The following is a 25,613-nucleotide window of genomic DNA, read 5'->3' as shown; positions in this document are numbered from 1 at the left end:
CAGGAAACCACAGGATAGGTGTGGATTGTGTATATACAGAGCTTCACAAATCAGCAGTGGGAAAACACTAGATGCAGAGGTAATGGGACTGAGCATTTAGAAGCAACTTGTGGTATTGGTGTAAACTGCTAATCATGTTGGTAACATATGTGTAGTTAGGCCCTTAATAAGAACCTGACTGCATCAGAGCAAAGGTCCATCTCATCCAACTTCCTGTTTATAACAGTGGCTAAGAAAATTCTTCTGTAAAGTCCCAACTCCAGACATGAGTGAAATAGCCTCTCTCCCCCTGCCCCTTGAATCTTGTATTTAGTTGTATTTAGTTGTATGCTGCTCAAAACCAACCCATTTTACAGTCCGGAGCAAAGAGATAAGATTTTCCCCACCTGAAGCCATTCCATCTGCATTAGCTGAATCTTTTTAACTCTGGTAAAGGGATCCTATATCAGTATCTACAGACACTCTTCAACGGGTTGACTTCCATTGTCTGCCAAGATCAAGGTTACCAGATGTCCCCATTTCCCAGGGACAGTCCCCGGATTTACAAATCAGTCCCCATACAAAATCCATCTATTTAGTAGAAAGTTGAAAAGTGTCCCTGGATTCATTGAAAAAAATCTGGTAACCTTAAGATCGATGCCAACACATAAGAAGGGCACAATCTCCTGAGGGCAGCAGAGTACTTTAAGGGAGGGTACCTCTAACAAATGGGAAAGCCTGGTGGGTTGCAGGGGCGGAAGAAGGGGGTGCTGTGGGGGCGGTCTACCCCAAGTGTCATCACTTGGGGGGTGACAAAATGGTGGACAGCACTTACCACAGGGCCTGCAGTGTGCCCAAGCCACACGTCTCTCCTGGGAGTGATGCAGTGGCTTCGGCACCCGCAGGCTCCATGCTGCCCCAAATGGTCTGCACCACCTACCCCTCAGCTGTAAGGTGGCTGAGTGGGAGGAAGCAGGCAGATTCCTCAGAGGCCCCGTGGAGCATCCTGCCCTTGCTGGCCCCATCCCTGCAGGCGGCTGGCCCCACCCCCGGGTGCAGGGCACGTGCGCTGCCCCAGGCGCCTGATCGGCTTGCTCTGCAGCTAGTGGGTTGAGTAGCAAAAACCAGGGGTGAAGCCAGTACTGCCACCCTTCCACCCACTACCTGAAGGGCTCTCTCTCCCCCTTATGATAGGGCTGGCCCTGATACTTGCTCTGACAATTTAGTTACCATGGTTAATAGTCACTGATAGACGATGAATTTGTTTAATCCCTCCTTAAAGCCACAATGTGTTTTGAGGCTGTCTGAGGGAACAGGCCTCTATTTTGAAAGAAAAGATGATGAGAGGCTCCCCTGCTGTTTCTTCCCCTGAGGTGAGTATTAAGTGTAATTAGAAGTAATGCTAGGATTGCAGACAAAACTAACTTCCTTCTTCCTCCCAGCGTTTTTTTTTTCCACCAGGGCCACATCCTACACAAGCTACAGGACCAGTAGACTTAAAAGTGCCTTTTGTTCTTCTTTTATCTACAATGATTAGGGAGGGGTGTTTCCACGCTGAGCTCTGAGAGCACTTTGAATGAGTCACAGTCTCTAAGTAGTGACCAATTAGTTCTTTTTGAAGAGATATAAAGGTTTTAAGGCAAAGAAGCCTTCTTGCATGGGCAGATACAGGCACTGTAAGCAGCTGAAGAAGGCAAGCAAAGGTTAACTTAAAAGGTTTGGCCGTTCACCAGAATGATGGATTTGACAACTTTCCCAAAACATTGGATGAGGCCAGAGTGCATTCAGGTTTAACAATGAGGTACAGGGGAGTCTTCATGAGCCCCTGGATAGCAACACAATTAGTCAAAATACTAAGACACCCAGGGCACTGGGTGAACCAACATAGGAACCAATGGTCCACTAAGCTCAGTACTGTCCATACTGAAGGGCATTGGCTCTTCAGGGCTTCAGGCAGGGGTCTCTTCCAGCCACACCTGGAGAGATCAGCTATGAAGAATGAGAGTTATAAGTCAGGAAATCCCATGTTCAAATGTCACCCCAACCATGAACTCACTAGGTCACCTTAAGCACGTCACAATCTCTCAGTCTCAGCCTTCCATGTGCAGTATGGGAATGGTGGTAATAATATTAAGCCCTTTTATAGCTTAGTTGTTGTAACAGTTATTGAAATCTAGCTGCTAAGGATAGTTTGCTTCAGTTTGCTACTGTGTGCAGCTGAGGCATGTTGTCAGAAAGTTATCATGACTGCAGCAAGGAGCACGTTTCCAGCCCTCAAGTATTCCCAAGTCTGTTCTGTCCTATTTCTGCAATAATTTTCCCATAGTGGTTTTTAATTTGCATGAACATCACACTTTGACATGTATTTTTAAATGTAAGTTTCTGTTTAAATGCCTTTTTATGTGTTTTTCTCTCAACATACACTTTAAAAAAAAATGAGTCAAGAACTACATCGAAAAATTCGAGAGGTGGGAAGTTTGGTTCACGCATTAGTCCATGAAATGCAGATCACATCAGCTTGTATTTGAGTTTGCAAAACATCAATTTCCCCCAGCATCACTATTCCTTTCTGATCTGAGATCTTGCCTGAGCAACAAGGTCTTCCTGGCTCTGGTGTGTTACTTTCTAGGTGTCCCTTAACTCTTACTCTCTTACTGAACATCTGTCTAAAGCTTGACAGTGAAACACTTTGAACACTCTCAAACACCTTGTAAATGGAAAGTATTTTATATGCTGTTGTGTCATCCAGTTAACAAGGTCTAGTGATTGTATGAGTTTTGATTGATGAATCAAATCGGAATGAAGCACAATTTCTTTGTATTCAGATGCTGTCTATACAATCATTTACCACATTAGAAGAGGCATTTCCTCCTGTGTGAAAGAGGGAGAATGCCTCTTCTCAAATAATGACTGTCATTTGCAATTTTTGATACATACTTATATTTTTAAAATTAACATCCAGGTGGGAGGCAGCAGGTACAATCCTGATCACCTCATTGGGCCCTGTTTGAACCTGATGTACATATCCAGTTGATCAAAAGGTTTTTGAGTGATCAGCCTAACTAAACTATCAGTGCAATCTTAGACAGAAGTAAGCCTACTGAGTTCAATGAGACTTACTCCCAAATAGGTGTATAGGGCTGCAGCCTAAATATTGCATTTGCTGTTATGATGAAAACATGGTTTTCTCTCATCTGTTCATTCTTCTTTTTAAAAAGGCCCATTTTAAACATACAGTGGGATCAAGTTGTGGTTTCCCCCCCCCCCATGGAGGAGAGCACAGGAGAGGAGTTGCATGTTTAAATGCTCCCCACTTGCCCCAACAACACTTTTTCTTGCATGTAAGAAAGTAGTATCAGCCTAGTCTTCTTTCGGGTTTATTTTTCTGTGTAGGAGTTAATTTCATCTTTGGATGAAGAGCAGTGTACAAATAATTCAAACCTGCAACCCCCTTCCAGCAATATGAAGTAATTTGCTCTAGGAAAAGCATTAGCACTTCTGCTGCATATACACAAATTGGGTCAGAGACAGTTTACTCGTGAATCCCAGGAGCTTTCCTTGGTTAAGGGTCCTGCGTGTGCTATTGCTGCCTTTCAAGAACAAAAGAGATATCCTGGCAGGCTGTGGTGAGAAGAGGATATCTGTGCCTTGGAGGGACCTTATCATACTGCTGCCCAAACTCATGGGACTCTTCACAAGTGGATATTCCACCTAGCAATGGCAGCTGTCATCCTTGATCGCACATACCCTCCAGGAACTTCTCTACCAGCTGCTGTGTTCTTTCCTCAAAAATACTGCTAACATTAGTTTAAAAAGTTAGTAGGTTTCATCTACATCCCTGATAATCAGGTGCTATAACAGGGCTAAAAGGTATAGAAAATCTGTGACCTAAACTAGCTCTGGTTGGGAGAGAGCCCATAATCTTGATGGATAAAGGCAGTGCACGTCCTGCTATTTCCAGGGAGGAAGTGGAAGTTCTAAATCAGTGCCTGGGGTCAGCTCTGTTTGTTCAGTCAACAAAGTGAAGCTTAATCCAGGTACTGTTGGTCAGTGATTCTCAAAACCTAGATACAATTGTGCAGCTATGGCTATACTCCTAAAAAATCAACCACACAGCTTGGGGTACTCCTAAATCTAGTAGCCTTGCTCCTGGGTGGAATCTACACACATATAAAAAAACACCATGAAAATGCTTTTTTAAAAAACGTTTTGAAAAATACATTGAATTTGGCATAGAACATTTGTATATTGCACTTTACAACACATTTAAAACATTTTATTTGCAGCTGTATAGCTGAGTCTCTGGATACAGAGGTAGTGGAACGAGCTAACAGTGCCTTTTACTAGCTGCTGTGCCCTTTCCTGAGCTTCAGTCACTCATGTGATGGTCACTTCCAGGTTGGATTACTATAATGCAGTATTTATGAGGTTGCCCAGAGGGCAGCAACATGAGAATGGGCCTTTTCTGCAGTGGCTTCCCATTTGTGGAATGCTCTCCCTAGGAAGGCTTACCCCGCACCTTCATCACATATCTTTAGGCAGCAGGCAAAACATTTCTCTATAACCAAGAGACTTTGGCTGATTGAACATTCTATAGCCTTTTAAATGTTTTTTGAGAGGGGAATTATTGGTTTTTGTTCTTGTTTTATTCTGTATTCTATGTTCTTATTTGTATTTTTATGTTGTGAACAGCCCTGTTATTTGAAGGAATAATAAATAATAAAAATAATAATCTCAATAATTACCTCCATCCATATGAGATGTCCAGGCTCTGAGGTCAAGTGTAGAGGTCCTGTTCTGTCCCCTCACCTCCCATTCGCTAACATAAAGGGGGCAGCTGGGTTTTTTATGTGTCCTGGAAAAAGAAGCTCGCCTGTCTCCTTAGCGAGCAACGAAGGCTTTTCTTTCCCAGCAGGCTTTTAGGAATGTGGTTTTCTGAATTTGCTTTTCACCTGCTATGGATCTTAGAAATGTATGCTTTTTTATCAGACGGATACATTGCTAATGTTTTATTGTCTTAGATGTATTTCTTTGCCTAATTATTTAGAAAGGCAAGGTACACCTTTTGGAAATGAAAGATAAATAGAACAACCTCCTAAAAAGGATGGGATGCTGGCAAAAAATATCAGAAGAGGGAGACAAATTTGATACCTTGTCTGAGTAGCAAGCAACACTTTATACAAATATATATATATGAACCTCACTAGGGAGTCATTACAGTCAGATATGATTTTGGAGTGCCTGTTAGAGAAGCAAGGAATGCTACTTACTTTCCTTTCGATGTCATAATGAACAATGTTATTACTGTTTATCACATTGCTGTCACAGAATTACTAATAAGATCTATTCCTGCCCGCTTTTCAAGGCTAGGCTCTAAGTTTTAGTGGGACACACACACTTTCTTAAGGCAAGGAAAGGTGATCATTATCGATTCCTCCCACCTCAAACTCTAGATCTTAAAGGTGTGCAAGTCCAGCAGTTTATTATCTAAAAGGCACACAAGACAGGTGACTGCATGGATAGAAATTGTGTGGGAGCACCACACATGCTACTTCGAATTCCCTCATGGAAGAAAGAAAGGGTAGAAATGCAGTCATAAGCAGCTCACTTCTGACAATGTTCATGCTGCTACATACCTCCCTTGAAGTGTAAAGTCCCAGTAATTAGTAATTTGGTTATTGCCTACTGAGGGTTAATTGACACACATTTCCATCCATGTTTATTTGAATACAGTTTGGCTTTATTTTGAGGAACAGTTATAACAGTTCTTTTTATAAGAAGCCAGAATTTATTCAATTTTTAAATGTCAAGCACCAACATTAGAAATTTACAATATGCCATGAATAAATGCATGAGGAATCTTATTGACAAAACAGCCTCAGAACTCTTTTTCTTATAGCTCTCCCGGGATACAGTGTATAGAAAGCATTGGGTATTTGTCAGGGCTGATTTGCATGGTCAAAAATTGGGCTCTCCCCAGCACCAATGTTTCTCATTGTACGCTCGCCAGCCATCTGGGTTTGTAATGAATTCTTAGAGGCGCATCCTGATCCAGTTATAAAGGTCTTTGTATGTAAGTAGAGGCTTCCTTTTACATACTACCTGCTGGATCAGGAACAATGGAGGTTAACTGGATTCACATCTGCAGTCTACATTTATGGACAACTAATGCCAGAACTAGTGGCACAACTAGAATTGGTTTGGGGATGAATGACACACATTCAATCAAGGCAAAGAGCTTGATTATACAATAAATAAATATGAAAATAAATATGAATTGGCCCTCAGTATTTTATTTCTGGCTATGGCAAAACAAAAGTTCTGTTTGTTTCTTTATTAACACTGCAGACTGCTGCAGCATACAACATTTATTTATATTTAAAATGTATACACTGCCTTTCCAAATATGTTGCTCAAAGCAGTAAGCAAAGAAGAATGGAAATTGTAGCAGAAGCTGGAGCTAAGAAAACCAAGCTGAGGCCTTTCATATTTTTTTATTTCGCCATGAAAGCAAACTCCCCCCACCCACTACTCTCTAAAGTTATACAATGTCCATATAGGAAATCAGGCTTTTAGCCAGACAAGTAAAACAGATTTTTGGTTGGGTTTATTTTTCCCAACTTTACATTAAACTAAGAAAACAATACATTTAAGAAATGCTACATGCTCTTGTGTTGTTTGGTTTGCCTTAAGTGCAGAATGGGATTGCCTGTTCACATGAATAGAGTCTATGCAAAAACCATTCTGAGAACTAACTAGCTGTCAGGCTTACATCTCTGAGTGTATCCCAGACTTGCTTCCATTTGCCAAAAATCACAAAGTATTTTCAAAATGAGCTTTCTTTAAAAAAGAAGGTGTCTAGCACAACAACAGAGTGACTCATGTAACTAGTAGGAATGGAGAACACTGCACAGAACAGGACACACACACAACTTAGAAAAAATGGCTCTTGATAATGGATTCAGTTCTTTTAGGTTGGAATTAGCATTAAACTCCAAGGAGAAGAGAGCAGTTTCATTATCAAATATTGGACCACGTGAGATGAATACACCTGAAAGTTCTTGCTTTGCAACTTCAATGCCAGTAAGGGGTTTGCTACGTTTCTGGAAGGCTGGATTTCTACTCAAGGCTTGGGAAGCAAGCCACACTTGTGAATTTTCCATTGGACAATGTCACAGGATTTATTTGAACTTCAGTGTTTCTTGAAGAATCAATTGCCTTTGAGACTACCAGCCTGACTGCTTTTCCCTTGCCTCCCCTCACTCCCACTTTCAATCCATCAGTGTCTGAATTTCCAGATGGAACAAGACTGGTAAATAAAAATATATCATTTCCAAGTTGATTATCAAGTTGGCTTTTCTCCATTTTAAGAGGCCTGGATTAGCTCTCCCACAACACCTCGACATTTCAGCTAGAAACAGAAGAGACAAAAGCAGTTTCTTGTCCAAAGATCCCACCAACATTTTTTTTTTACACGTTTCTCTACACATAAGCACTCTGAAGTCATTAATAAAATGGGATAAAAGCCAGTGAAGACATACATTCCACAGGGCGGTCGCTAAACATAAACATAGATTCCTGATGTACTCTAATGATCCACCATTAATCAATTACAGCTAATTGGGCATTACTCACAACCCAGCGCACATATTCTCGAAGCCCCGATGGTCTCAATTAGAGAGCAATATTTGTTCTAATGGATTGGGCTTTTCTCACAGCAGCTGCAGACATGTAGCCGTTTTCTTGTATAATAGTTCATCAAATAAGTGCCACTTAACAAGCCAATGGAGTGCATAGATAGAGTCTGCTGAGCACTTCCAAGTCCATTCAGCTAAGAGGCGGAGTGTGTCTGTATGCAGCATCATTGTGATTACGGCCAGAGGTGGCCGGCAGCGACTCAGTTAACCAAGCTGGCTGCATTACTTCTTCCCTTTCCAAGATGTGATGCCGCTCTGGCTGGCAAGGCACAGGCAACGGGAACAGGGAGAGCCAGGGATACAGTGCGCCGATGAATAATCACAGGAGACATGCTCAGACACATGGCTACGACAGAAGACAAGGCGAACCTGAATCAGACAATGACGAGCTGACCTGCTGGTCTGCAGCCCAGTCCTGGAAGCCCCCAGCCACTCTTTGCCACACAACACAATCCTGCTTCTCAGTAAACTGCCAGGAGAAACATGAGCACAACATTAATGATGATGAGAAAGAGCAGAATGACAAAGACCACCACACGCTGCGTTTCCGGGTTCATGTTGCACCGGAGGAATGTGTGAAGCGCACTCCATTTGTGCCTGCTCTGGTTCGACCCCTTCGCCATGTCTGGGATTGGCCTCAGCCCCTTGAAAAACAGCGTCTTAGCAGGTTAGCAGCAGCGCTGTTTCCGGAAGAAAGCGTGAGGGGAGGCAGGGGAGGGGGGCTACAATAGAGGCATTTCTGCAGCTGTCAGGAAGCAAAACCTGATCAATTCGGTACAGCCATTATTATGATCGGCTTCCGAGCATAATACACGCACATGCAAGTACATCCTCTTCCCCCAAGCAATCCTCCTTATCTGGTTTTTGTTTTTTGTTTTATCTCAGCAAAGCACCAGCTTCCCACTTCATCTTCAGCAAAGTAACTGCCTCCATAAGCATTAGCTGAGTGAAGCTCCTATAGGAAGAGGGCTGCGTGTGCTGGAGCCCAGAGATCTCAGCGGCGATACTGGCTTTCTAAAGAGCTAGTCAGCTATTTGCTAAGCGCTGTAGCTAGGATACATGCAAGCCCTAGCAACGGGGGGAGAGCGGGGAGGGCAGCAAGGAAAATGTGGGTCTTTCAAGGAGGGTTACAGAAGTGGAGGCAAAAAACCAAAGGCAGCTGTGTTGGTCCATAAGGGAGGAGGGGAACCCTCCAAAATGCACAGCTCTGAAGCATCTTTATTAAGATCAGCCAAAATGTTGGCAAATAGGGTGCAAGCTTTTGAGTTCTCCAGAATTCTTTATCAAGCTAGGCACTGCCCAAGCAGGGGTTGGGGAAGAGGAGGGGGAGGCATGGGTACAAAAATCCGGTTAGCTGTTGAAGCCTGAAGGTCTGCATTCAGACTCAGTCTGCAGATGGAGACTTTAACTGAATTAGTCAATCTAGGATTGAAAGATGAAGAGGCAATAGCTCAATTTTGAAAACAATTTTGATGCTGTTAATCAAATGTGGCATTCATTAAAAAAAATACAGCTATGAGCTGAGTAGGCAAAAATAAATTAACAAAATTAATAAGATTAATGCAGGTGCTTCTTCAGATATTGCATAATGGCAATAGCAGTAGACAGAAAAGGAAATACAAACTGTAAGTGTAGATAACCTAATTCTTCAGCAATGGAAAAAAGGAAAAACCTGGCCAGCCTTGGGTAGTGAAAAAGCAAAGGCAGCCACTTGGATCCAGAAATAAAGCCTCCATAATTGTTACAAAATAACAAGCAAGCTTTCCCGGAGTCCAGAACTCTTAATGAGGCTGGAAGCTATACAAAGGAGAGTTGCAGGGGAAGGGAACAAAAAGAGAGCAAAAATAGGCTGGTATGTAGTCAAAAGATCATCATTTAGACCCAATTTCAAGATGGAATTTGCATATTGTCTCTTTAAATAGACACATCAGTTTCAGCAAACTATTCTAAAACTGATTTTCAATCATCATGTAAAATATACAAAAACATCTATGTTCTGTATACTCTGAATGAGAATATTCCTATGATCAGAAATAGGAATTGACCTCGTTCAGATCTATTATTATTATTAGTAGTAGTAATAGTAGTAGTATTTATTTAATTTATATACTGCCCTTCATCCAAAGTTCTCAGGTGCTTTCAACATTTTTGAAATCTAGAGATTCACTATGATTTTTAGCAAATAATTCACACAGCTACTCAGAAAAATGTGAGAGGACAGATGCACTCTTCCCAAAAACACACCACACTAATAGCAACCAGGTCATCTGAATCATCTATCACAAGCATGTACGGCAGGAAGCAAAACCACAGTTTGTGCACAATTCAATTATGCAGATAACCAAATGTCTTAAGTTATAATGTTATGCACTAACTTGGTAACTTCTGATTTAATGGCATTGTATATGCTTTAAATACAGTAAATAAAAAGAATAATACTGTAATACAGACAGGTGGGGGAGGCAGGTGGACATCCAACACACAAGGGTTCCTTAATCTACACTGAGATGTTTTTTCAAATGTTAGTACTTGAGAGACCAGTTCTGTTCTTGAACAATTAGTCTGGCCTGATTGCCCTCTTCTCTCCCTCGCTAACATAATTTACTTTTTGCCCATAAATCTTTGAAAGTCCTCACCAAAGTTATCTATATTTGTGAATTGACACATAAGAGGGGATTTGGAAGACATAGAGTCAACACAAGCATCCTGTTTGACTTGAGTTCCTGGTCAGATTGTGGGAGAGAATGCATATTCCACATTTTATTTTTAAGACTGTGTACGAAAGACTCCAAGCCACTCAGGAGACAGGTGCTGGAGCATGGTCTGATTGAGGGAGATTTCCATTTGGAATTAAACAAACAAACAGACTACCATATCTGATTTAGGGACTTAGCACAAACATGTAGGCAGGCAGGCTTAGTATGCAAACTCCCACCACCGCCCCAGCTCAGATTGTTATCTTCCTTGTGTCTAGGAAAGGCTAAATGTTATGAAAGCAAAAGTATTACCAGTTTTTCACAGAGAGATCAACATTTCAACAAAAGACTCATGCAACCATCTTAAGCTGGCAACAGTACATGATCAGGATGTGAAGTTTGACTTTTTGCACTGTGCAGTCATATTCGTTGAAAACTTTATGGTAGTATGGCAAACACAGAATCAATGGCACTGCCACTTTATCAGGAAAGAAAAAAGTCAAACCGTACCCACTGGCGGAGGGCGGGGGGGCACACCACCTCCGGCACCATTGGTGAGGGGGGTACCATTGCAGCTGCCCCCGGACACACGCCGTGCACCCCCCCACTGTGCAGGGCGCCATGCCGCCTCAGGTGGCGTGTCACACCCCTCGGGAGCATGCCACACCCCGGGACGCACACCATGGCCCCACAGGTGACGTGCCACACCCTGGGATGCACGCCACACCCCAAAGGGCACGCGCCAGCCATGCCTCCGCCTGCCCTCTGCCCCCAGTGCCGGAGCATGCACCTTTGCCACTGATCATACCAGTTCAACCAACATTGCTGTAAGTTCATTAAGCTGTAGCCTTTTGTCGCTGTTGTTCTGCACAAAAAGAAAGCATCTATTCAGAATGCAGCTTTGCAGCAGCAGCTGTAGGTTCTTCCCCAAAACGATGTGTCTTTAATTCAACATCTAATTGAAAGAAACATGTCAAAATGCCACCTTTCTGCATGCATTCTTTGTACATGGAACTGTGTCTGAAAGGAGTTTGTATAACACCTGTAGCCTTGTGAAACATTGCCCATAAGCTGGAATAGTAGAGTTTTCAGCAGACATTTAAAGTATGAAACAGATGGTGCCTGCTGCATTGTTATTGGCAGAGTATTCCACAGGACTGGGCTCATGATACTAAAGGCTCCATTTCTTGTTGATGTCAGATGAGCCTCGCCAACTCAGCAGAGAACAAACAACACTCTTGTAGAAGATCACAGTGATGAAGCTGGGATATAAGGGTTCAGGCTATTCCTAAAGTTACCTGCACCAAAATCGTTCACGGTGCTGTAAATTAACGCAGTGACTAGAAACTGGCTCTGAGGTAACTGAGCACCCTTTGCAATTGACTAGATAAAGAGTTTTTAACAGTAGTGTCACATGTTGTCAGCTATGTGTCCCCATCAGCAGTCTGGCTGCCACATTCTGCACCAGCTGGAGATTCCAAACCAGGCCCAAGGGCAGTCACATAAAGCGCATTGCAGCAATCCAGACTTGAGGTTACCAAAGCAGCACTCAGGACGTTCCTGACCCAGAACGGTCAAATATAGCAAATCAGATAAAGCTGGTAAAAGGCACTCCTACCAAGCTGAACTACAAGACATATGGCTAGTGGTCACATTTACAAAGACCACCACACAGAAGGAGGTTGTTTGTTTGTTTTTTGCTTGATTCATCTACGAAAAGACATTGCTTGGTATCTCATCACTTGAACTTCACCTGAGTATGTGAAATGGTGTGAAGATGTTATGAGGCAATATGAAAGCTCTGCCTGGGGTGTTGGGCTGGTGACAGCCATTTCACACGTGCACATCATCAAGATTTTATTTCGTGCTAATTTTATGTTTGCATTTTTTTGTGAACTGAGTGTACTCCATGTTTAGCTCTCTCCTTTTTGTTGAAAATTGAATTAGAATACTTTCAATACATACACAAATGTCCAACATGCTCATGTGAATGCACACTTTTATTTGCAGGTATTTTAATTCCAGGAGGAAGTCCTCTGGAACTTGTCTCATTACATATGTAGGAAATGTATGTATATGTATATAGAGTGAATGTGGTACAGCAATTAAAGCATCAGACGTTAACCAAGGAGAATGAGATTCAACTCCTTATTCAGCCATTAAGTTCACCAGGTGACCCTGGGTCAATCTCTCTCTCAGTATAAACTTCCTTACAAGGTTGTTGTGACAATAAAATGGAGCAGAGTGAATAACCTTATATACAACACTGAGATGCTTGGATGAAGGGTATGATGGAAATTTGAACAATGGTGAAAACTATGGGTCATACTCCATGCAGCTCCATGAGAAGACTTCCAAACACACAATGGAGTTTTCTCTCCCTCTCCTGCATGTTCCAGGCATCCCCACCCCAAATAAAAACAACTTCAGAGGTTTGGGGGATGTTCCAGAGCAGATTTGGGGAGCATGTGGGGGAGAGATGGAAAGAGAAGTGCTGCTGCACCAGAAGAACTATGCATGTGAAGCATTGGGAACAATTGTTGTCCCTAGCTGATTTTGATGCTGATTTTATAGATATAATATTTCTTACGTAACCTGTTTTAGACAATGAACTGATATCAAAAATCAAATGCAACAGCTACCCACCACCAAAAGTCTGACAGAACAATGGGGACAGGCTGTGTCTTTTTCAGGAACAAGATACAAAAAGGGCCTCACACAGGAAGAAACACATGGAACTTTAAGGCAATCTTGTCCCATAAAGTTTATAAGTAGCAGCACCTTAAACTGGCCCTGAATAGAATAGTACAGAATAACTGCAAATGTTATTGGGATTGTGTGCTCTATCTCACCAGCACCTGGCTGCTACATTTTGGACTACAGTAATCTAAACACTTTGCAGTGTCAGGCTTACATAGAGAACATTTCAATACGAGCTGGAAATTCTCAAGGAATGAATTACTGTGCCCAGGTCAGTCGTATCCAGAAAAAATACAAGATTCATAAGGACATGTGTATATGTTAAAGATCAAGGACGAGTAAGATTATCCACAGTGAGATCTTTAACAATACTGAATAATTTAAGCCGGCATCTGAGCAAAAGGGGCCTTACCACAAACTTTACCAACCGGGTACCATCCAGATATTTTGGACTACTGGCTGGGCCAATAGCCCAAAACTTCTGTAGGGCACAAGGTTGGCAAAGACTGCCTCCATGCATAATCAACTGTGTGCCGCTTTCATGAACTGAATTGTGCCCTAAATCACCACACACTTTTGTGCCAGATTATTTGCCATCTTTATTGCGGCCTTGCTCTATAGTGCATGAGCCTGTAAAGATCTGTGCAATCTATTAGCTGGGATAAGCAAAACAGCCTGCTCTCCAGTGAATGCAGTTCAGTGTTATACTGGGTTATGCCAAGTGGCTTTATCTGGGTATGAAAAATTAATAACACTAATAAATCTGCTTGCACAGATCAAGGAGAGAGAGAAAAGATGAAAAGCCTAACGGTAACATTAGAATTTACTTCACTGTGAAAGCAAAGTGTGGGAGCTGGTTTGGCAGTGCCACAAAACAAACACACAATAGCCTCCTCTTTTACCCTCACAATCCAGGATAAACCAAGATAACAAGATAACTAAACATAACAGACATACAATGCTTGGCCATCACATACATATTCATTTTTTTGTGTTCTTCTATGATCTCTGGTCTAATCAGGCATGCAGGTTTTCATAGTACTTCACCCTGTACTAGGGTAGCTATGTGAAAAATAGGACAGGGCTTCTGCATCTTACATAGTTGTGAATGAAATTTCCTCTACTACATAAAGGTGCCAAAACACTTTCCTCTTCTGCATCTAAATAAAAAAATTGTCCAGTAGCACCTTAGAGACCAACTAAGTTTGTTCTGGGTATAAGCTTTCGTCACGAAAGCTTATACCCAGAACAAAATAAGTTGGTCCCTAAGGTGCTACTGGGAAATCTTTTTATTTATTTCGACTACATCAGACCAACATGGCTACCTACCTGAATCTATTCTGCATCTGGTCACCCGCCACCTCAGGCCCAAGCCCTGGGTGTCAGCAAACTCCAACCAGACCCTTCCAACCAGATTCTGAAAATCAGTAGGTTGCCAGCACTCCTCACTGTCAGACCTTACTGGACATTCCTGCAGATTCAGATAGACAAAAGCTAAAAGTCCAATTGAACTCAGTCAGACTTACTTCCCAGTAAACAGGCTGCAAAGCTCATTTGCTTTTCAAACCTAATCTGGATCCCCATCTTTCTGAGATGGTAAAGTTCACACACAGTGTTTTGCCACCTCATTTTTCACATGGCAAGTCATTTTCACATGGCAAGTCATTTGTGTGAAAACAGCCTCTGTGTGGGGTGGGGTGGGGAATGAAAAACTACCTTGTCCGAAAAAAATGCTTAAAAACATGACAGTGTGTTAGAAATGCCACTGTGTATTAATCGGCAGCTAAACCTCTCCTTGTCACTGAAGTATTGAGTGAGGCACTCCCCCCCCCCAAGAGCATGATAACAAAATACTGTAAACTTTTATTATTTTTAATATGGCAGGCACAGTTAAATGTTCAACCTCACCTGCAATCTTAAGAACCAAGGCCCAGTGCCGAGGGCCTTCTGGCGGTTCCCTCGTTGCGAGAAGCCAAGTTATATGGAACCAGGCAGAGGGCCTTCTTGGTAGTGGCGCCCGCCCTGTGGAACACCTTCCCACTAGATGTCAAAGAGAAAAACAACTACCAGACTTTTAGAAGACATCTAAAGGCAGCCCTGTTTAGGGAAGCTTTTAATGTTTAATAGACTATTGTATTTTAATATTCTGTTGGAAGCCGCCCAGAGTGGCTGAGGAAACCCAGCCAGATGGGCGGGGTATAAATAATAAATTATTTTTTATTATTATTATTATTATTATTATTATTATTATTATTATTATTATTATTATTATTTAAGAAGAGTGTGCTGGATCAGGCCAATGGTTTGACTTCACTCCCTGGAGGCGCCTTCCACTGTCTCTTGAGACAGACGCCAACCTCTAGTGGGGAGTGTTGTTGTGTTCAGGCCCTCCTTTCGGGTTGGCAATGTGACAAGCAAACACTGGACTAGATTGGTCTTTAGGCTGATCCAGCAGGCCTCTTTTTAAGCTGTTATATGGCAAACTGGTGGCAGCTGGTGTGGAAACTGTTGAGCCCAGCCCATGTTGAAGCCCTTTCAAATATCACTCAGCCTTTGCCAGAGCAGGAGTGCAGCTATTTCAAAGGTCCCCTCAAAGGTCCATGCTGTGAGGCAGAGAGAGAGAGAGAGAGAGAGAGCTGCAATTACATGCCGTTTGAAGTGATTTTAGGGGGATTTGAAGTGAAGCCCACCTTTTCTGGATTGCCTTTATTGGTAGGCTGAACAGTGAAAACATTCACAGATTTAGTTTCGGGAGTGTGGGGTGGGGGTGGGGGCAAGAAACAGGAATGGAATGGCAAGAGACCTTTCAGGTGTATCTCAGCAGGAGCTGAGGTATAAAATGCACTATGGGAGATTACGCAGCTCATGTAGGAGTGAAATTGTATGGACTTTTAAGAGCCGAGAAAGAAACAAAAAAAGAACTAACAACAAAGGTTTGGGAGAGAATTACTTGAACAAGTTCCGAAGGGAAGAAATGCATAATGTACTTAGGAGCTTTGGGTTTCCAGCACTGCCTGAGGAAACATATTAGTGATTTTTAAAAACTTAATTTTATTTGATGGGTTAGTAGAATGTATTCAATTTAAACTTATACCTCTGGGTACAGGGCAGTATATAAATTCTATAAATAAAATAAATAATAATAATCTTATTATTACCAAAGCAGAACTAAAAAAATAAAAACTGGAAGATGCTGCACAGCAAATGTGCCCTAGTTCTCCAATCTCGCAATGTAAATTATGTGGTGCAGTGTGCAGCTCATACAACCTCCTTGTAATATACTTTCCATTAAAGCTGTGAGAGGGTGGGCAGGATTTCCCTCATCAAGAGGGCAAAAATATATTTTGAACCCTACAGGAAAATCTGGAAGGGAGGGAGAGGTATGGTGGGTGGGTAAGGGGAAAGGAATGGCAGATGAGGAAGAGTAAAGCACCCTCCTTTCCCACTACTTCTCTGTTATAAATTCTACTTCCATCTGAAAAGGATTCTCTTTTTTAAAAAACCAAACAAACACTGTGACAGGTCTCTCTTGCACATGCTAAACGTGTTGTTAGCACCGGACTGAGCAACAGAGACAGTATGAATAAAGTATGGAGTCACAAGGTCAAGGCTGTGGTTCACCAACCAGATGACCTGCCAGAGGCACTGGAAATGGTGTGTGTCTATTATTATTGTTGTTGTTGTTGTTGTTGTTATTTTATGGTTTTAATACTGTGAACCATCTGGATCCTCTGAGAAATGCAGGGTGTATGTATATAAATCTGAAAACATGCCTGACAAGGAAAAATCAACAGTTCCACATTCATTCAAATTGTACTTAATCAAACACTGTTAAAACGTTTTGCCACAATGTCTCCTCATGTAAAACAACATATCTAATTCTATTCTTATTATATTCATGGAAGATTAGAGTACCTCGGGTTACATATGCTTCTGGTTACAGGCTCCACTAACCCAGAAATAGTACCTCGGGTTAAGAACTTTGCTTCAGGATGAGAACAGAAATCGTGCTCCGGCAGCGTGGCGACAGCAGGAGGCCGCATTAGCTAAAGCAGTGCTTCAGGTTAAGAACAGTTTCAGGTTAAGAATGGACCTCCAGAACGAATTAAGTACTTAACCCGAGGTACCACTGCAACAGGATTTTTATTTTTATTTTGCTATTTGCAATTTTTTTTAAAAAAGTACAAAATGAAAGGAAGTTGTCCAATGATTACATAATCTACAGTTCCTTTCCAAATAAATAAGTAAGCAAGCAAGCTTACAAATTCACTAAGGCTGCAATTCTGACCCCTCAACTCCAGTGTTGATGGCTAGGTGGGTTAGGGTGCAGCACAGGCTCCCCTCTCTGCTGACTTCTACCAGAAAAGTGATGGTTTAAATCTTCACCCAGCCATAACTCTGATTGGGTGACCTGGTCCTGTCTCTATCTCTTAACCTAACCTAGCTCATAGGGTGACGGAGAGGACAAAATGAGGATAATGAGTCAAAGGCATTTATTTGAGCTCTTTGAAAGAATAGCAAAATATAAACGAAATAAATCAACAAAGAGCTACAGTTAAATAACTGGTATGTATATTTATAATATCATTAGTATAAAATAGCCAGATGAAAACAGCCATATTGTGCTTATGATATCATGCCACTTTGCAAGAAGTGTCAATTCACACATCTAGTTTCAGACCTGTCACAAGTACATGTGAACCAGAAAGTGGTGGTGGAGGAGGAGAACTTTCATAAGGAATTACTTGCATCTTCATTTAAGCAGTGGCAGTCTAGCTAGCCAGTACTTAAGATGAAGACCAAAGGCATATCTAGCTCTGAATCCTGGAAGTCTGGGCAAAGAAGAACCAATGTTACATGCCAAATGATCAGAGGTAGCCAACTCAGTGCCTTTATCAGCCGCTGCCCACACAGCCAATTTGGGACAATGGGAGTTAGAATCCAACCTCATCGTCTATCTCTGAACTCCAAAGTAGTTGATAAGAACCCATTGACTAACAACCACGGGAGCCTTCCCTCACCCCAAACCAGCAGCCATTCCTCTTGCTGCATTTCTCTAAAGTGTTCACTAAGGGAAGTGTCAGTTATAAGCCTGTCAGTTATCACCTCTGCAGAGGTTATTCGATCAGTCATCGTTATAGAGTTAAGTGTTGATGCTAAGCATTCTGCAATATCTTTTGAATACCGTATTTTTCGCTCTATAAGACGCACCAGACCACAAGACGCACCTAGTTTTTGGAAGAGAAAAACAAGAAAAAATATTCGAATCTCAGAAGCCAGAACAGCAAGAGGGATCGCTGCACAGTGAAAGCAGCAATCCCTCCTGCTGTTCTGCTTCTGGGATAGCTGCGCAGCCTGCATTCGCTCTGTAAGACGCACACACATTTCCCCTTACTTTTTAGGAGGGAAAAAGTGAGTCTTATAGAGCAAAAAATACGGTAACTCTGCAAGTGCCTGCTGGTGAACTGCCATATAAACAGCAGCTGCAGAATTATCTATCACCTTCCTTGCGGACACAAACATCACAACTCTCTCTTTCCCTTTCCATCTAATGTCATGCACTCTGAGCACAGTTGCCAAGACAAAGTCAATATTATTTCTCAGCTGACCTTGCAAATTCAGGGCAGATGAATTATCCCCAAACGCACAAAGAATCAGAGAATCGCAGCTGTCACTCATAAGGTCCCTGGCCACTCCAACCATTTTGTTTTATTTGAGGCTAGAACATGGCAGATGAGCCCCCCGCTGCCGCCGCCACACAAAAAATACTGTGTATATAACTCAAGTTTTGAATGTGCAGCTAGTTTGTGTCCATATGACAGGAATGGCAGCTGATATTCTTGGGCCTTTGGCAGATCAGACAAGACCTCACATTCAGTCTTCACACAGACCACAAAATTTTAACCACATATCTGAATGCAGAGTTTGGTCTTGCTGTGGGTTTCTGATTACTGTGGTATCTTTAAGTCCATTAGTCTAGCATAGAAGGTACATCATTCTCAATTATTCTTGCAAAGAACGGAGGTCTGAAACCATGGGGATAACAACACCAACAACAACATTAGCAAATTATATAATAATGATGATTTATACCCTGCCTTTCCACTACAATTTGTAGAGCTTACAACAAACCATTCACTACAAAATCAAGTAAATAACAACATACTATTTTGCCTGGACTGAGGCTTAATTTTCATGTCCCTTACCAAACACTGGAATTTAATTATTACCCAAGCCTTTGTGGTAGATTTTTGATAGCTATTGCAGCCTTGCACAGCAAAAGGGCTAAATCTAAGAGGATTATAGGAGCGACAATAAAACAGCCCTTCAGGTTCATATCCCTTGCACCTTTCTTTGATACATGGCAACAGCATGTTACAAATTTATTTATTTTTACTAGCCTCTCTGTCAAAACTTACTTGTGTTAGTTGCAACTGGGCTAAAAGGAAAAAAGAACCAACTTTTGGAAAGCCTTCCCATCTAAAAGAAAGGGCATAGACACACCTCCTCATCTGCTGCTGCTAAATATCTGCAAAATATCCCCTGCATAGAAACAATACTTGTTTAAATTCTTTCATTAACCTGAATACATGTAAAAACACAGCAGTTAAATTTCTAATGGGAATTATCTGTGAGCTATATATTTTAGAAATGGAGTAGAAAAATGTGGTTACATACCAGAGAGCTTTATTCATAATCTGGAATGTGCCAGTATACAATTTGCTAATAAACATTTATAAGTCTTATGTAAAATACAAAACTTTATCTCTGCTTTCATTCTTACATGATATTCTAAGCTGGGGAAAGGCTACTAAAGCGGAGCAGATTATGCTACAGTTCAAGCATTCATACCCTCCAATGAAATTTTTCATTAATTTATAGAATGAATGTATTGCTATTTTCTAATGTAGGATATTCATGAGTGAGTGGGCTTAGAAACACAGTTGGGTGGCAACATTCTGATCTTAATGCACCAGATAACAAAACCCCTTAAGGCAATCAACATCAGTATTTCAATACATACACAACCATCGTTCTTCCTTAAACATACTATTTCTTTCGTCATTAGTATTTTGAATAAGGAAGGGAAGGAAATACAAATGGAAAAAGTGTACAGAAACTATCTTCACTGAATAAAAAAGCATATTTAATCCTTGATCCTAGATGGTGACTTGAAAGCAGTTTTAATAATGAACGGAACACTTTTCAGGAGGAAAAATCACCAAGCAAAGTCTGCAGTTCTACAGGAAATCATCATAATCACTATGTATCCAGGCCAAATATTTTCTGGAAGGTGCATTCAAAGTTGCTTCCGAAAGAAAGACAGAGAGGTCCTCAGTAAATATGAGAGGACCTCTCTTCCTGATCAAATAGTGGAAGCACAGCCAAGTCCCATGCCATCCAATGAGTGCAAAGGAAGTTGGTCTGAGTTGAACGACCTATCTGTGCACTTATAGATGCATGTAAACAAAGATCACAGTAGCACAACACTTCTGAAATTTTGTTTAACCATTCTGCTGGTTAGCCCACCTATAACATTAAGATAATAAGAAGTCTTGTGCAGAACTTCAGTATACATGCTGCTTGTCCCAACAAAGTGAAACATAAGAGCTGAAGAATCAATTTTGAACACACCAATAAATAATCACCAATAAAATCACACACAACTGCTAGATCAGCAGTGCATCAGGCAGAGCTCTGATTGAACAATATGGAACATACCAGCTGTTAGGTTCATATATATTAGTAGACCGAAGAACTTTGTTGCCTACTTTTCTACTCAAAGTAATTGAGATTAATTTTAAAAGTCACAGATCATACAAATTATTCTAAAATTCAATTATATGTATTAAAAATCACCCAGAATACCCAGCATCAACTTAATGTTTAGGATAATAAAATAATATCACAGAACAAATGCTCACAATTAATTGGCAATTAATCTAAAGGCCTTCCAAAATATGAAAAATTAAAAGGAAACAACCTGGTGTGCTCTAATGGTGGATTCTGGGACATAATGATTCTGTCTTAAGCTAACTGGCCTGATTGAGCTTATTGATGCATCCTCCATCATTTCTTCTCCACCTTAAAATTTGCAAACACATTTTTAAGCATCGTATGTCTCCCGTATGCTCTTTCAAAGGAAGTTGCCTTTGCAAGTCTGCCTACTAAAATTCACATACATGAGGGAGTTAACAGATAAATGAACCACTAGGAAATGCATCTTCTGCAAAGAGAGTCCTGCCTGGTTAATCATAATAGTTTCACTGTTGCTGTTGTTTAAAAATGATAGCTCTGTCTTATTTTCCTTAGAAACCCATAGTTGCAGTACCTCATTAATAGCAAGCTGTTCTCCTCCTCCACCTGGGTGGCCATAACGATGGCTAGAACTTCGAAAGTCTTCATACAAGTCTTCTTCACTTCCCACATCATCACTGGTTTTCTCCAGTGATCCATCAGCAATGACTAAAATAATAAACAAACAAAAAAATCAGGAATGTTGGCCAGATGCAGAATGGAAGGAAGCACAGTAGGTTAGTGTGTTCAAAACAAGGTTATTATAAATGTAAATTTTCAGGCTATAAACAGACCAGGTCTAACAGAAAAGAGAAATAGACAGGACCTGTTGGAATTTATGAAGCTCATCAATAGCCCTGCTTTATCTTGGAATGATACAGCTCACCTGTGGCCATAAATTTCCCTGCTTTCTTTGGTTCTGGTCTCAGTGGTCCCTACCAAAACGCATGGTTTGCATACAGAATCTCTCAAATTCAGTTCCTGGCATCTCCAAGCATGGTTGGGAAAGACCCGTTTGAAATCCTTAAGAATTACTGCTAGTAAGTCCAAGCAATACTGGGTTAGATGGACCAGCAATATTGACTTGGTATAGGACATCTTTCTATGTTCCCTTAAGTGCTTAAAGGAAACAGGCTGCTGAAAGGGTGGTCAACAGCTCCTGTTTACAACCCTTCACCTAGGCCTGGAACATCTGTCTGTTTTGATTGCTCTGCTTCAGCTCTCACCAAATCCTTCACCATGAGGTAAAATACAATATTAAAGTCAGATAAAACAAATTACAGTCATTTATAGATGATATTGCTTGTAAGTGATTGCGATAGCTCTCCACTAATGAACAGAGCATTTTCTGTTGGCAGACTTTGTCTGCATCCTAAACCACCATTTTGTGACTTTGGCTGGTAGATTCCAGTGCTCCAAGGGACAGAAGTAGATCCTCTAAGCATGAAGTCTGCCTACCCATGAACTAGGTCAAAATCTTAGGGGAAAATGCAGCAAACAAACCATTTGACTTAAGCTTTTGAGAATATAAATGATGGGAACAGGGAGGGGCAGAATGCCTCTTTAGACGAAAGTATTTCCTTCTAGGCTGTTTGTTCCCTTTTCCTCAGCACGACACTTTATTGTTTCATCAAATGTTTCACTATACTTTTCCTTTACATGCCGCCTCTGCCTGTTCCATTACTGAACTCTATAATTTTCAGCTTCAAGACAAATCTCTCCCATCATCTTTAAAGCTTTCTGGGTTTTTGTTTTGTTTTGCTCCTTCTCCCTGTTCCCTCCCCCAACTGATATATGATTTGCACTTAGATGAAAAAGTTGTGGTCTGCTTTAAAATGTGCTCTGCTAAGCCCCCTTGTAACCTATAATCTGTGTCCTTGCCAAGCACACATTTGTTTGCCTAGCTTAACTCATGTTCAGGGATCAGCAGCATGAGTTTTCCAGGGCAGTCTTGCAAAATGTTATTTCACCCTGTAATAGCTGCTCAAGCTTAGCAAAAGAAAGCAGCAGTGGCAGGTTTCTGCCAACTGTTCCACTGCTTGCGGCAACACCAAAGATGCAGTTCAATGCCACATTGAAAATGAGTAAAAGAGAAGGATTTTCATTGCATTTATACAAATTAGAGCATCCAAAATGTCAAAGGCCCGAGAGAGAAACATTTTTAAAATGTAAGAAGAAAAGCTGCTGACTTATTTTTGAATTCCCAGAAATACTAACCTTATGCCTCTGATACTTAAGTCATGGATCTAGAGAGCTGAGGCTGGGAAGACTTTTAACCCATTACATTACAAGAACAACCCTAAAGTTAATGGCAAATCTTCCATTTATTTCAGTAGATTGGGATCACAACTATTTGCGGTGGAAGAGTAGTACTTGTTTAAACACACACAAACACAGTGAAATGAAAAACAAACAATAGTTTCTCATCAGATTTATCAAGCGTTAAGTTTAAAGATCTTTATGCTTTAAAGCTGAGAAAAGTTCCTTGCATCTCCTATACTTCATCTCCCTGGCTATGTATTTACAACTCAACATCCAGAGTTTGCTACCTCAGTGTTATGCTACTCCCGGAATAACTAATCCCAGTGTACACACAAAGTATTCCAGTGTGTTCAGACCACATCCATTTGCTGAATCTCTTCAGCCAATCATAGGTTACTATGTTTCCCTATGCTACTGGCTTTCATCCACTAATCTTGCTAATGTAAATAAGACCTCACCTGCAATGAAATGGAGGTGAATCAAGACAAGAGCTCTTGATCTTACCAGTTGACCTTTTTTGAACCCCTCTGATTCATCCTTTGAACATGTATATACATGAGGGGAAGAGGCTGAGCTCAATGCTGAGATCCAGGGATACCTGGTTGCGTAAACAAACAGGTCCTGACACACATCATGCCAGACCCTCATTTCTGCCTTCAGTCAGAGGCAATCACATCAATGCACATAGATCTATTAAAGCAGGCATGCTTTCTCTAAAATAGTTCCAGGGCTTGTTGAATGTCAGAGGCTAAAGGGAACTATAGAAGCCAGGTATTGTGGTAGACATAGCAGTGCCCACCCTGACACTAGCTTCCTAGCTGAGAGTGGAGTTCCTTGCATAGCTTCTGTTCTCCTCTTTGTGGTTAAAAATAAATAAAAAGAATCTACTTTTCTTTTACACCAATTAGATAGAATACACTTATAAGCTGCAGCCACACTCCAAAATTCAGAAAGTCTTCTTACTGGTGTAGGGTCCAGGTTTTGAGGGGTCCCTAAGAAAGATCTTAGTGTCCCCGCTCTAAGGACCATCCCCTTCACACTGCTGCATGCTACTTCTGCTCATTCACTTGCCCTGAAGGCAACCCTGTACAGGAAGGTTTTTTAAGATTTAATGTTTTATTACATTTTTATTCATGTTAGAAGCCACCCAGAGTGGCTGGGGCAACCCAGTCAGATAGGAAGGGCATATAAGGAGGAGGAGGAGGTGGAGGGACTGAAACTTAATTATGCCATTACAGCTATTGCTATAATGATTGTAAATAGTACTACTGTGATGCACTTATGGCCGGTCAAGCAATGAATCACTTGACTGAGTTTTATGGCATCTGTGAGTGTTTCATCTCAAAGAGTAACTTCAATTGCTGACCACTGCTTCCAGAAACTCTGCTAAATGAATGAAAGCTTCTAATAAGGTGCCTACACACAAGTCTTTTCACGCAGCAAAAGTGTGATGGACTGTGACCTTTAATATACTAGTAGTAGTAGTAGTAGTAGTAGTAGTAGTTATTTCCAGAGGAAGAGTGCAAGGGAAGTAGAAGATGCTGGTCTGTCTCCTTACTCTTTTCCCCTGGTTGTGTGTTAGATTGGGCGAGTGAACAGGCAGTGACAGGAGGAGGAGAAACAGAATAGTCAAGACGCTCCAGAGATTGGCAGTGGACACACAACTGCTGGAGAGTTGGCCTTGGCAGGTGCCAACAATACCACCGCTAGCCCAATGCCAACTATGCTTCCTTATGTAGCTGACTTTTTTTTGTGAGCCTGACCAACATACTGTGAAGAGGATCTCACCTTTGCCCCATAAAATATTCACTTTACCCAAATATGCCTATTCACCATACCTCAAGTTCTTAGAGCACTGAAGGATCAAAACGGGATAGAGAACACAAAATGCGATACACAACATTTTTACTCAGATATGTAGAGCTACACAGAATTTCAAAATGTGTAAACATTTCTTCCTACACACACACACAGCAATGTATTCAATGTTACCCCTACTACTCAGAGAAGACCCACTGAAATTGCTGGCCATGACTAAGTTAGGTCCATTATTTCAATGGGCCTACTCTGAACAAAATTTAGTTGGATAGAGTCAGCCCAGTGAAATATGTCACTTTCAATTATTCTTGGTTTGAGAGCCAGGTAAAAAAGGTAAAAGCCCTCTCCCAATGTTTTTATCATAGCTGACCAGAGATGTTCTAGTGTGGAGCTGAAATCTTTTAAAAGCTCTCTTATAAGTTTCTGCTTTTTCTTTCCAGTTCTCTCCTACCTCTGCTGTTCTTTGGCAGTAGAGTATACCGCCACAGTCCATTAATGGGTCCATTAATTGTCATGATCAAGCTGTCTGGGTGGTAACCATAACAGTCTGTTCCCAAATATCCACTCAGAGCCTAAATATAGGCATCTTTTATCTTTCTACTTCTATTTTGCATCACACCATGTAAGCTGTTACAAACGGTATTGTTCTTGACAACTGTACAGC

General features: G+C 41.3%; 1 protein-coding gene and 1 long non-coding RNA gene across 2 annotated transcripts in view; both read right to left on the bottom strand.

Moving 5' to 3' along the window:
* ARHGEF4 (Rho guanine nucleotide exchange factor 4) overlaps positions 1-25,613 on the bottom strand; it is a 160,132-nt gene that overhangs the window by 26,409 nt on the left and 108,110 nt on the right. Inside the window, exon 6 of the mRNA XM_053389587.1 lies at positions 21,405-21,538. Within this exon, the coding sequence (XP_053245562.1) occupies positions 21,405-21,538 (134 nt within the window). The remainder of the gene's footprint in view (positions 1-21,404; positions 21,539-25,613) is intronic.
* On the bottom strand, positions 5,698-9,084 carry LOC128414392 (uncharacterized). Its single transcript, XR_008330650.1, has 2 exons — positions 8,495-9,084; positions 5,698-8,145 (listed from the first exon to the last, which is right to left on the bottom strand). It is a non-coding gene; the product is annotated as an uncharacterized LOC128414392 (long non-coding RNA).

The sequence above is a fragment of the Podarcis raffonei genome, chromosome 5 (assembly GCF_027172205.1).
Source record: "Podarcis raffonei isolate rPodRaf1 chromosome 5, rPodRaf1.pri, whole genome shotgun sequence".
NCBI classification, from domain to species: domain Eukaryota; kingdom Metazoa; phylum Chordata; class Lepidosauria; order Squamata; family Lacertidae; genus Podarcis; species Podarcis raffonei.
The sequence above is the reverse complement of the archived record's forward strand: the minus strand, read 5'-3'. Positions and strand labels throughout refer to the sequence as shown.